Raw genomic sequence first — 10,297 nt, 5'->3', positions numbered from 1 at the left:
CCAAATTATTCGGCTGACTTGTAGTTTTGCTCTCGTCTTTAAACCAGTTTAAGTCCAATCCTCCATGTTTCAGTTGTATTAGATTGGATTCTAGTCTTTTTTAAGTAATTTCAATTGACTCTCTCGTTTTCCAATTCGAGTACATCTGGTCACAAACATTTATATTTTGTATTTGCTCCCTCACAACTTCAATATGTTGTTTTCCTCCCAAACTAAATAATATTCTCCACTTTCAGTCTACAGAAACTTTTGTCTTAAAATTTGTACTCATTCTTTTCTGTGAACCGTTGATGGTAATACGAGTGAATCCATATACTACCCACTACTATCTCCTCAAATTTTGATAAACTTCAAGGTGACATGGCGCCTCCAAATTATTCCCACCCACTCGGGAAACTGTTAGGACATTTACAATTTTTTGAATGATACATGATTTCTAAAAGAAGGAAGAAATTTAATTTTAGGTGCAAGATGATAATGCCATTAGATATCTAAACAAAATATAACTTGAGAAACACAATGGGTCAGAAGTGTCTAAATTGAAATATGGGGGACTGAATCACAATTTGTTCAAAATGTGAAGAAAAATTTGAAACATTATGAACGAAATCTAGATCAATATATTAGTTCAAAAACACTAGGACTAGATCCATAGCTTTCCGAGTTAAGTACTTTGTAAGTTTGGTTGTGGATGTCCAAGGTTACATCTTAATGAAATGTTTTTAATAATTCGCGCAGATTTTGCCCTTGTAAACTGCCTCTATTCATCTCATACAAATATGAAAAAATGTCATTAGTACATTTCAAAAATTAAAGCTGGAGCAGTTTGGGACCCGAATTTGACAGTTTTGAGGCAAACCTTTTACTCCTTTTTTTTTTTTTTTTTGTCGACACAGGGGTGTCCGGATCAATTTTTACGGGGTCCGACTAATCCCCTGCGATCCGGGAGAGGAGGCCCCACTCCATACCAAACACGTTAACAGCGGGACTCGAACCCTGGACAAGTCAAGAAGATCGCCGTACCCTTAAAGGTCGCAAACCTTTTACTTCATGACTGAACAGACACAAACAGAAAACCTGATTAGGAGAAGTATGCCTTTTTAGCGTGCAAGATTTATAGTGCACTTTCTAGAGTCCAGATATTTTTTTTTGCCCTAAGTCCAGATTTATTTATAAAATGTAGATTGGGTGGAGAAATTTAACAGGCTGAGGTGATGGGAGGTTAATTAGTGCTTGGAAAGTGTAGATACAATCAAATTCGTTCTTTCAAAAAAAAAAAAAAAAAACTTACAATTGTGGGTCAAAGTATCAAACTAGCTAAGAAATAAGTTGTGACCGAATTTTTTTTCATTCAAAAAATAACTTCATTCTAATATCTGCACTAATCGCGCACGAACTTGATTTTGAATAAATTCACAACTATTAAGAGGTAAGTACAAATCCTCTTAGACATCCTAATCCCTAGATAAAGAGGTAACTAAAATCAAAAGTTAAAACAACCATCATACCATAAATTACAAAAAAAAAAAAAAAATCGGTAAGTGTCATCTTTCTTTCCTCACCTCTCTTCTCTATCCCTCCTAAATATGCGGAGGGAAATTCTTTTGTACCATTGCCATTTTGCCATCAATCGAATCATCAAATCGGCCAACAATATTTTGCCTTGTTTGTTTTTCCAGCTCTCTTTGCTCTCCCTCTCTAACTAACTTCGAGATCAATCATTAAAAAAAAAAGAAAAAAAAAAAACATAGCAAGAAATGGGGGCATATAGGGCTGATGAAGATTATGATTACCTATTCAAGGTGGTGCTAATAGGGGACTCAGGTGTCGGAAAATCGAACCTCTTGTCTCGTTTCACCCGCAATGAATTTAGTCAAGAATCCAAGTCCACCATTGGCGTTGAGTTTGCCACCCGCAGCATTCAGGTTGATGACAAAATCGTTAAGGCTCAGATTTGGGACACTGCCGGCCAAGAAAGGTACGCAAGTCCCCGCCCTGAATTTACCTCCTCCGTCTTAGTATATTATTTCTCTTTCCTTTGTGCCCATCACGTACAAATATTGCATATGAATTTCGTGTAGAATTAACGTGGACGTATGTATATGTGTAAATTAATTTCAAAGCTTCTCTTTGCTGATTATGCATGAAATTATGCATTTATGCTGGCTAAATATAAGAAACCAAACAGAAAAGATAAAGGAGAGTTGAGGAAATTGATAGAAATTTCTTCTTAGGATTTGGTTGATGTTGAATGTGCCTATGGCCATACAAAGTGGCATTTTGAAATTGTGCTTGCTCAACCCTTTTCCTCTCATTAAGATATGTGCAACCAGAATTATCGTCTCTAGATTTTGATTGATTACCGTTCAATAGTAGTATTATGCAATGTTCTTTGCTCTTGCATAAAGTGAGAACGGATTTATAGGCTCCTTTTTTTTTTTATCGAAGCTTTGTGGATTTTCAGATTGTAATTTATAGGCTCCTGAAGTACACAATATATGATCAACGGACGGACGATTGTAATAACAACAGTCAACTGCATAATTGATACTAAAACACAACAGTTTGCTTACTGTTTTCCATAATGTGATGAAAATAATGGGGACTAATTTCATCTGTAATCTCTACACTGAAGTACAAGGTTCAAACACTGTCTGAAATGCATGTAACATCGTATGTTTCTCTGCTCAAGGTATCGTGCCATCACAAGTGCATACTATCGAGGAGCTGTTGGTGCTCTAATTGTCTATGATGTTACCCGTCATGTGACATTCGAAAATGTGGAGAGATGGCTTAAGGAGCTTCGGGATCATACAGACGTGAACATTGTGATCATGCTCGTTGGAAACAAGGCAGACCTGCGTCACCTGCGAGCTGTTCCTACTGGAGATGCGACAGCTTTTGCAGAGAGGGAGAAGACCTTCTTCATGGAAACTTCAGCTCTTGAGGCCCTTAATGTTGAAAATGCCTTCACGGAAGTGCTGACACAAATCTACCATGTTGTTAGCAGAAAGGCTCTTGACATTGGAGATGATCCTGCAGCTTTGCCTAGAGGACAAACTATAAACATTGGAACCAAAGATGATGTATCAGCTGTCAAGAAAGCTGGTTGTTGTTCTGGTTAAAGAGTGAAGAAAATGCTCTCATGTTGTGGAGAATTTTACTGCAGAACTACTGCTATATCCATACGCGAATAGGAGGTTTGTACCATCCCAAAAAATGCTGCAACCATCACCGCTAGTTTTAGTTTTTTTTTTTTTTTTCAGCTATGCAATACCATGTTAGCCAGGAGAGAGCTAGTTTCTTTTTACTTGACAGAAAAGGAGAGGGCAATGAGAAGATGTAAGAATCGAGATTCTGACACAGATTCATAGTTGTTCTAGTTATTTTATTCCTTGTTCCAGCAAGCTACGCGCATCTAATTTTACAGCTGCGTAAGCAGTAAATTAAATTCTTCTGATGTCAATGAATGACTTGAGACAGAATTGCCATCCCCTAATTAAGAGCAAACTTGGGTATAATGGAGTCCTACTTCTATTTGTGCATTGAGGACAAAAGAGGAGGGAAGGGAAAAGATTGCACTGTTATATATCCACTGAATGCCCAATTGGATTTTGAAACTTTACACAGATTTCATCAGTAGAAAGATGCCCTTTTCAAATTCTATCCAGATTACATTCTTGCGAGAAACTGAGAGTTGTAGCAGGTACGGTAACTCAAAATACATTATACAAATTCCACAGACGTCAACAAAGACGTTACTAGTCCATTCAAGAACACCCAGATGTTCGAAAACAGAGTACGTTGTTGGTACATGTAACTTCAAGGTCGCATGCCTCATCTTCCTTTTTGTTGCTTTCTCCACATATTTTTTCTTGTAGTTACTTGCTCTATTACTCAAGAAGCAACCTAGTGAAGCTGGGAAACATAAAATCCCCATTTTACATCCACTTTCAAGACGTTACTACGAATTATCTGAGAAAAACAAAGTGATGAAGCTGTTAACTTTTGGCATCAACTACATATAAAATGACGTCAAATAAAAGCAAGTATAGGTCTTATCTATAGTTCAAAATTAAGTACTGTAAGAGGAATAGAGGAACTTCTCTCAATAAACCAGACAAGCTCTCCGCCACCTATTATACCTATTGCATTGGTCATTTTCTCATTTAGGATCTCAAAGAAATTATACCGAGCGATCACATACACAGTAAGGTAATATTTCCAGATATTATAAGGGAAAAACAACAAAGAAGAGGTAAAGCAGTATATACTTGTCAAACAAGACAGTTAGCTGTACAACGAAGCCATCCGACAGTTTACAGTTCTCCCACTCGTAACCTGTGGCTATAAATGCAGCCATTTACTAGTTTCACAGCCCAAACTAGTTAATGCTAATATTCATATCAAACATTGAAACATTTCCAATACGAAATCCAAAGGCTGTATGGCGTACATTTTCCAATGTAGTTAATATCAAGAACTTATTTTATGAATGGCTGTAGAGCTGGGAGGAAGAGAGAGGGACTAAAACTGGCACGGCACTGATACAAAGGCAAATACTTGTGTCATACAAGTATAGTGGATGAATTTACAGATGAGCATGTGTTATGTGCTTCTCACTTACAGGGCACCTGCTGCCTACAGTTATGCCCTTGCTTAATACCAACTCTAGATTAGTCAGTAGTCATGAAAAGCTGAGAGAGAGAGAGAGAGAGAGAGATTTACTTTAGTGTGCCAGAAAGTAACATATTGAGGCTATTGCTCCAGAGCTGAGAGACGTTTATTTGGAATTTGAGAGTTAATCAGTATCTGAAACAAATATGAGGAAGCACTGTAAATATGTTTCTATTTCCCATGCTTACTTTTCACCCACAGATTTTCTTGAAGCAGAAGTAGAATTTTTTCTGTCTTTCACTTTTTCCATTAAGAAAAAAGCAATTTTCAACATGCCATTTCAAATCTGCTTGTTTCTTCACCATCTAGTTTACCAGGACTGCTCCACTATGCTATACAAGCTTGGTTACCTAGCACGAACTGATTACTCATGTTCTGTACAGCAACTGAAAGGAAAGACAATGGACAAACCACCAAATGATTTAGAAAAATGGTGATACAGATCAAATTTTGAAAGAATCCCCTTGCGTTGTTTCTTCAATAACGCAATACAGATTGCATATGATGTCAGATAGGAATAAGCAAAATTTCACAATTTTTAAAAATTGAACTTCCAGCACCTCCTACGTAGGACCACTGAACTCACCCTTTTGCACAAGTCGAAAATGAGGTGGTATGACCAAAACTGGTGAAATAACATGGATGCATTAAATTACGCTTTTAGCATGATCTTTTCCATTTCTATTCTGGAAATGTTTTAAGCATTGCAGACTAAAAACTACACAGTTTACACCAAACATGTACCACCACTAACAAGATTTCTTGAGCCATAGAATAATTGAAATCAAGGACTTCACAAAAATTATCAGTCACAAAACCATCATATTTGCACAACGAGGATGCTATCATGAGAGTAGAACTTCATTCTCACTAATCCATCCCACTTACTCATACACGCAATAGAACATGCCAAATCTATACTCTCCATAATCCTATAGCCCATCTCAACTTTTACACACTTTATCATCCATTGTCGATTAGCAATTTAAACCTCCTACTCTGAGATATTAAGGATTGTACTATTGTGTGAATCTGCAAGTACATAGCAAACTCGGCCAGACTTCTTCTTGTTCTTAAGAATGTTCTAGTTTCCACTAAAATGAAGACCAATAGAGAGACCATGACATACCAAAATAGGTTTTAAAAAGTCCAAATTTACATAATTAACCATCACATTTGTTATTTCAGTGAGCTCAAGAACAACTAACAAATAGTTTCCAAACTGAAACTACTAAAAATGATTTAACTACATCAGCTGACTATAGGCTTACCTCAATTAGTATAACTCTAGACGTACCTACATTAGCACTGCTATCAATGGGCATAGGCACTCAAAAGGAGAAGCGCAAAGTCCTAATACTGGACCAAATCTTGAATTCATTGACCTCCTAACCTAGTTTCACCTCCATAACAGTGCCGCTTTCAGACAAACAGAGACAGAGAAGGAATCATAACGTGAAAATTTGCAAAAAATTCTGCAACTATCCCAGAAATTGATAACCATCAATCAGCCTTATAACCTCAATTACTATGCCAAAGAGTTCAAGAATCTACAGTAAGCTTAACACAAATTCACCTTTTGATCAGCCTTGTCACAAGAACAAATCGTGCAACATAACATGAAAATATAAAAATTCTGTGACAAAAACCCAGAATTCAGAAACAAATAAACTGCTTAATCACCTCAATTAACAGCAATCAAGTTCAAGAACTCGCAAATAAACATGAATTAAATTTACCATTGGATTACCTCACTTTATCATAAAAAAGGGTACAAATTGAGCAAGATAACACGAAAAAAAATACAATTGCTGCAATGAACCCATAATAACCAAACAGGTAAAAATACTTCAATCTCCAATTAGAAAAAAAAAAAGTCAAGAACTTAAGACTAACCTTGAACCAAAATCACCATTCAATTAACCTTGCTTAGCCTGCTCAGGGCTATTCTTATCATCTTTCTTTTCCACATTTTCGCTCTTGAAAGAGGGCAAAGGATTAGAACCCTTAATTATCCAACCAAGAGCAAAGAAAGACAGACCCGCAAGTATAGCGGTGCCCCAAGCTTGAGAATACCATCTACTGTACTGCCTAGTAGCATACCTCCACTGCTCCCTGAGAGTGGCCGGGTCCGGGTTAGTCGTCTCAGGTGGATTCGGGTACTTTGGCCCGGAAGAGAACCCGCTATCAGAGGATCCAATTGGGAATTTCTCTGAAGAAGCATGAGGAAGGTTTTTGTTGGGTTTTCCGTCTCGCGTCTCGTGGTGGTCCGTCATGGTTGAAGCTTTGAAGGGATAAAGCTGAAAACAATGGGGAATTTTGAGAAAATCTATGTCTGTCGAATGCAGTGGTATTTACTTGTGCTTTGCTTGCTGTTGACTGCAGGAATGGAGGCGTGGCAATACTATGTTAAAATATAACGACAACTTTGCTGCCACAAGATGTAGAGAAAATATGAGTTTGCCATTTGCTAACATCTTTTAGTTTCAGAAATCTGGATAGGGTATAATTCGGAATAAATTTTGAAGTAAGTTTTGTTACGTGATGATGATATATATGAGATTAAAAATAATAATAATTAAGAAGATAAAATGAGTGATTTAAAGACGTATTTACGAGACAAGTATATTAAATAAATTTTGATTGATGACATATCTAAATACATCCAATATGTTACTTTACAATTTTAGTTCCATCAAAATTTTTGCTATAGATAGTTGGTTCTTTTCTGTTCGTTTTTTCTTTCGTGTCTTTTCAAGTAAACAATGAACAAAAAATATTAGAACTTCTTCTTGTTGCATCAACGTTTGAATTAGTCAATTATACACAAACCTGATGTCTATTAATTAATGAAAATTGTACTTATCATCCATACTTTCAAAACAATTTACTGAATGAAATATCTGAAGTTAGAAATGGACAAAAATCCACTGAGGCGAATTGGAAGAAATGGTCATTAGGAATAATAACCATAATGCCAGATGAGTTTTATTGATTGAGATTTCCTTAATATTACCATACGGCCATGGTTTTTTTTTTTTTAAAAAAAAAAATTTAATGCAAGTGAGAGGTTTCGAATTTCATACTTCCCCTACCATATGCTATTGTTGTCACCCATTTTAACATTAATTTTATTATTGCTCTGGCAAATTTCTCTAGCTCGATTAAACTGATCGAAGAGTTGTTCTTCAGGAGCAGTAAAATAAAAGGGAGAACGACCAGTATTCATTGGTAAGTTCCTCTAGCGTGATTAAACATTGAGCCATCACTTTGATGAAACGAAGAGCTGTTCGTTGGCTACTCCAGTGTACATACTTAAGTTGGCTCATATAAATTGAGAACTACGGCGCATTCTCTTCTTCTTTGAAAAAGATTGTACTTTCAAATCCTTTTTATTTACAAAATTTTTTGGGCTAATCTCCTGGACATTATTTTAAACATCCTCTAGATTTCAACATAATTACGTAAAAGAAACAAGAATTCGCGATGCCAAAATCTCATGGATTCAAATGTTAGTAGAAAAATTCTACTCTATGTGATTTATATGATATATATATATATATATATATATATATATATATATATATAAAGTAAAAGATAGTCCATCTCCTAACTTTTAGAACTTCCTATGTTACAGGGCCAGTACCAAAGCTCCATCATCAGCCTGTCTCATGTGATCTTGCTTATTGAAGTCTCAGTCTTGTAACTTTTAAACAATTATAAATATAGATCAATTTCCGTTCTCAAGCTTCACAATTAGACACTTGATGGATATCACGCTGAACTTCGAAGGACCATCATAATTTATCATCTGATGACTGAAGAATCAGAAACTAAAAGAGAGTACAGATCATGCTAGCTTTTTTAACCCAATTTCCAAATTTTCATTTCTACATTAATAACTCGTTAAAATTCAGAACCAATACCAGAAAACCCAATGAGATTGAATCAAGTTGCAGCAGCCGCTTTCAGCCTGCAGAATTTCACAACTGCTGCGGAGGATTCTGAACCAGACCTATCTATGCCCCACCATACTACAGCTTGGAAGGTCTTGAAAGCATCAGCAACAGAATCTTTGGCTTGGAAAGTTATGTAATAGTTGCAACCAGGACCAGCAAGTTGTCTGTTTGCCTTCTCAACCTTTTCCAACTTGTACTTTGTGCCCTGGAAGGAATTAAATTAAGGTTCCTAGATTCGCTTGACCCAGAGGCAGATGCAGAAGTATTGAACGAAATGGACAAAAAAAAAAAAAAATTGAAGAGATACATACTTCCTTCTGGTTGAAATCAAGAAGCGCAGCATTCGAGAAATCAATTAGTTCTTCGAGTTCTGATGGATACTTCTCAATATCAATGGGATGATATCGAGCCATCAAGCACATACCCGGATAATGGTAAATATCGAAACCCTGTGACCAAAAGCACCATCATCCAAATAAAATTAATCCGATTATCACAAATGCAAAGGAATGGAACACATATATGATATACCTACCTCGCTCTCCCTAATCTCTTTGAGATACTTGATCCATACATCTTCATCGACCTCTTCAACCCCTTCAGGGCAGTACTCAGGCTTCAATCTCTCAAACTGCTCATCAGAAATCGTGAACTCTTCCATGGAATCATCGGAACCATCATCTTCTTCTGATACATGCACCTCCTCCTCATCATCATCCTCGTCCTCGTCCAAATCCTCGGTCCCATCACTCTCTTCGTCAAGCTTCTGCTTCTTTTTTAGACGCCACTGGGAACAATTTTCCGCATCTTCTTCTGCATCACCATCAATTTGATTTTTGGAAAGCTGCTCATCATCAGCCATGGTGATCACTCCCGCTCCTTTGCCCTTGACCTAAATATCCACAATTGAATTCTTTCGCCCTTTCAACTCTAGTCCGCCACGCAGGAAGATGTCCCAACATGTTACTTTAGGGTAAAAAAAATAAATAAAAAAAAAAATCCACTGCGTTGAACAAAGCTGGTCAACTTCTTGTCGTGATATTATTTAGAAATTGCTTTTTTTTTTGTCATTTATTTAATTTGAAATAACAGTTTTGCTGATAATTCTTAGAATATTTTGCGAAATTTTCTTGTACAAATGAATTAAACAAATTCGTTGAGTGAAAATTCATTTTTTAAACAATTTACCAATATATCAATTACTTTGCATATACCAAACTAAGTTACTTTATGTAGTTAAAAAAATGAATATATAATTTAAATAAATAGATAAAAATTGTTAAAAAAAAAGAGAGAGAATTCACTGTTAATTAAGGAAGGACCATGAGGTTTTAATGGAATTTTATTATGAAATTTCTTATGATTGTAAGACTTGTTTACAAGTCACCTGGGTTATAAATAGAGATTTTTATTATTGTATCAGTTGAGAAAAGGAAAATTTGATAACGTTCATAGTTTAATATGTGATTAATATATTGTTCTTGATATTTATTTCTCTTTCTCTTAGTCTCAAGCATAATTATATGTGTGTAAATTGTCTCTTCATATCAGTTGGTTTTATCAAATATATGTCTTGTAGTTTTTTGTTAGAATTTTTTGGTTCTATAATTATTCCCCTCCCCCAACCCAACCACCAAAACAGTTGTTTACCATTCATCTGG

General features: G+C 35.9%; 2 protein-coding genes and 1 long non-coding RNA gene across 3 annotated transcripts; 1 reads left to right on the top strand and 2 right to left on the bottom strand.

The window, feature by feature from the left end:
- Positions 1–1,570: 1,570 nt before the first annotated feature.
- Positions 1,571–3,401, top strand: LOC113731013 (ras-related protein RABA1f). Its single transcript, XM_027256047.2, has 2 exons — positions 1,571–1,978; positions 2,693–3,401. The coding sequence occupies exons 1-2, from the start codon at positions 1,758–1,760 to the stop codon at positions 3,123–3,125; spliced, it is 654 nt and encodes a 217-aa protein (XP_027111848.1). The 5' UTR covers positions 1,571–1,757; the 3' UTR covers positions 3,126–3,401.
- A 162-nt stretch (positions 3,402–3,563) lies between these two features.
- LOC113731014 (uncharacterized) lies at positions 3,564–7,185 on the bottom strand. Its single transcript, XR_003458471.2, has 2 exons — positions 6,574–7,185; positions 3,564–3,975 (listed from the first exon to the last, which is right to left on the bottom strand). It is a non-coding gene; the product is annotated as an uncharacterized lncRNA (long non-coding RNA).
- A 1,226-nt stretch (positions 7,186–8,411) lies between these two features.
- On the bottom strand, positions 8,412–9,605 carry LOC113728476 (uncharacterized). The gene is made up of 3 exons (XM_027252876.2): positions 9,172–9,605; positions 8,948–9,085; positions 8,412–8,841 (listed from the first exon to the last, which is right to left on the bottom strand). Exons 1-3 carry the CDS (start codon positions 9,496–9,498, stop codon positions 8,626–8,628), a joined length of 681 nt encoding a protein of 226 aa, XP_027108677.1. The 5' UTR covers positions 9,499–9,605; the 3' UTR covers positions 8,412–8,625.
- Positions 9,606–10,297: the final 692 nt, after the last annotated feature.

Source organism: Coffea arabica, chromosome 2e, assembly GCF_036785885.1.
Source record: "Coffea arabica cultivar ET-39 chromosome 2e, Coffea Arabica ET-39 HiFi, whole genome shotgun sequence".
NCBI classification, from domain to species: domain Eukaryota; kingdom Viridiplantae; phylum Streptophyta; class Magnoliopsida; order Gentianales; family Rubiaceae; genus Coffea; species Coffea arabica.
This window is presented reverse-complemented; position numbering and strand designations above follow the sequence as displayed.

Excerpts from the sequence above, each read along its gene's own strand:
- LOC113731013 (XM_027256047.2), top strand. The coding sequence starts at position 1,758 with ATGGGGGCATATAGGGCTGATGAAGATTATGATTACCTATTCAAGGTG. Across the intron at positions 1,979-2,692 it reads GACACTGCCGGCCAAGAAAG|GTATCGTGCCATCACAAGTG; the intron begins GTACGCAAGTCC and ends TCTCTGCTCAAG.
- LOC113728476 (XM_027252876.2), bottom strand. The coding sequence starts at position 9,498 with ATGGCTGATGATGAGCAGCTTTCCAAAAATCAAATTGATGGTGATGCA. Across the intron at positions 9,086-9,171 it reads AAGAGATTAGGGAGAGCGAG|GGTTTCGATATTTACCATTA; the intron begins GTAGGTATATCA and ends TTTTGGTCACAG. Across the intron at positions 8,842-8,947 it reads TTGATTTCAACCAGAAGGAA|GGCACAAAGTACAAGTTGGA; the intron begins GTATGTATCTCT and ends AATTCCTTCCAG.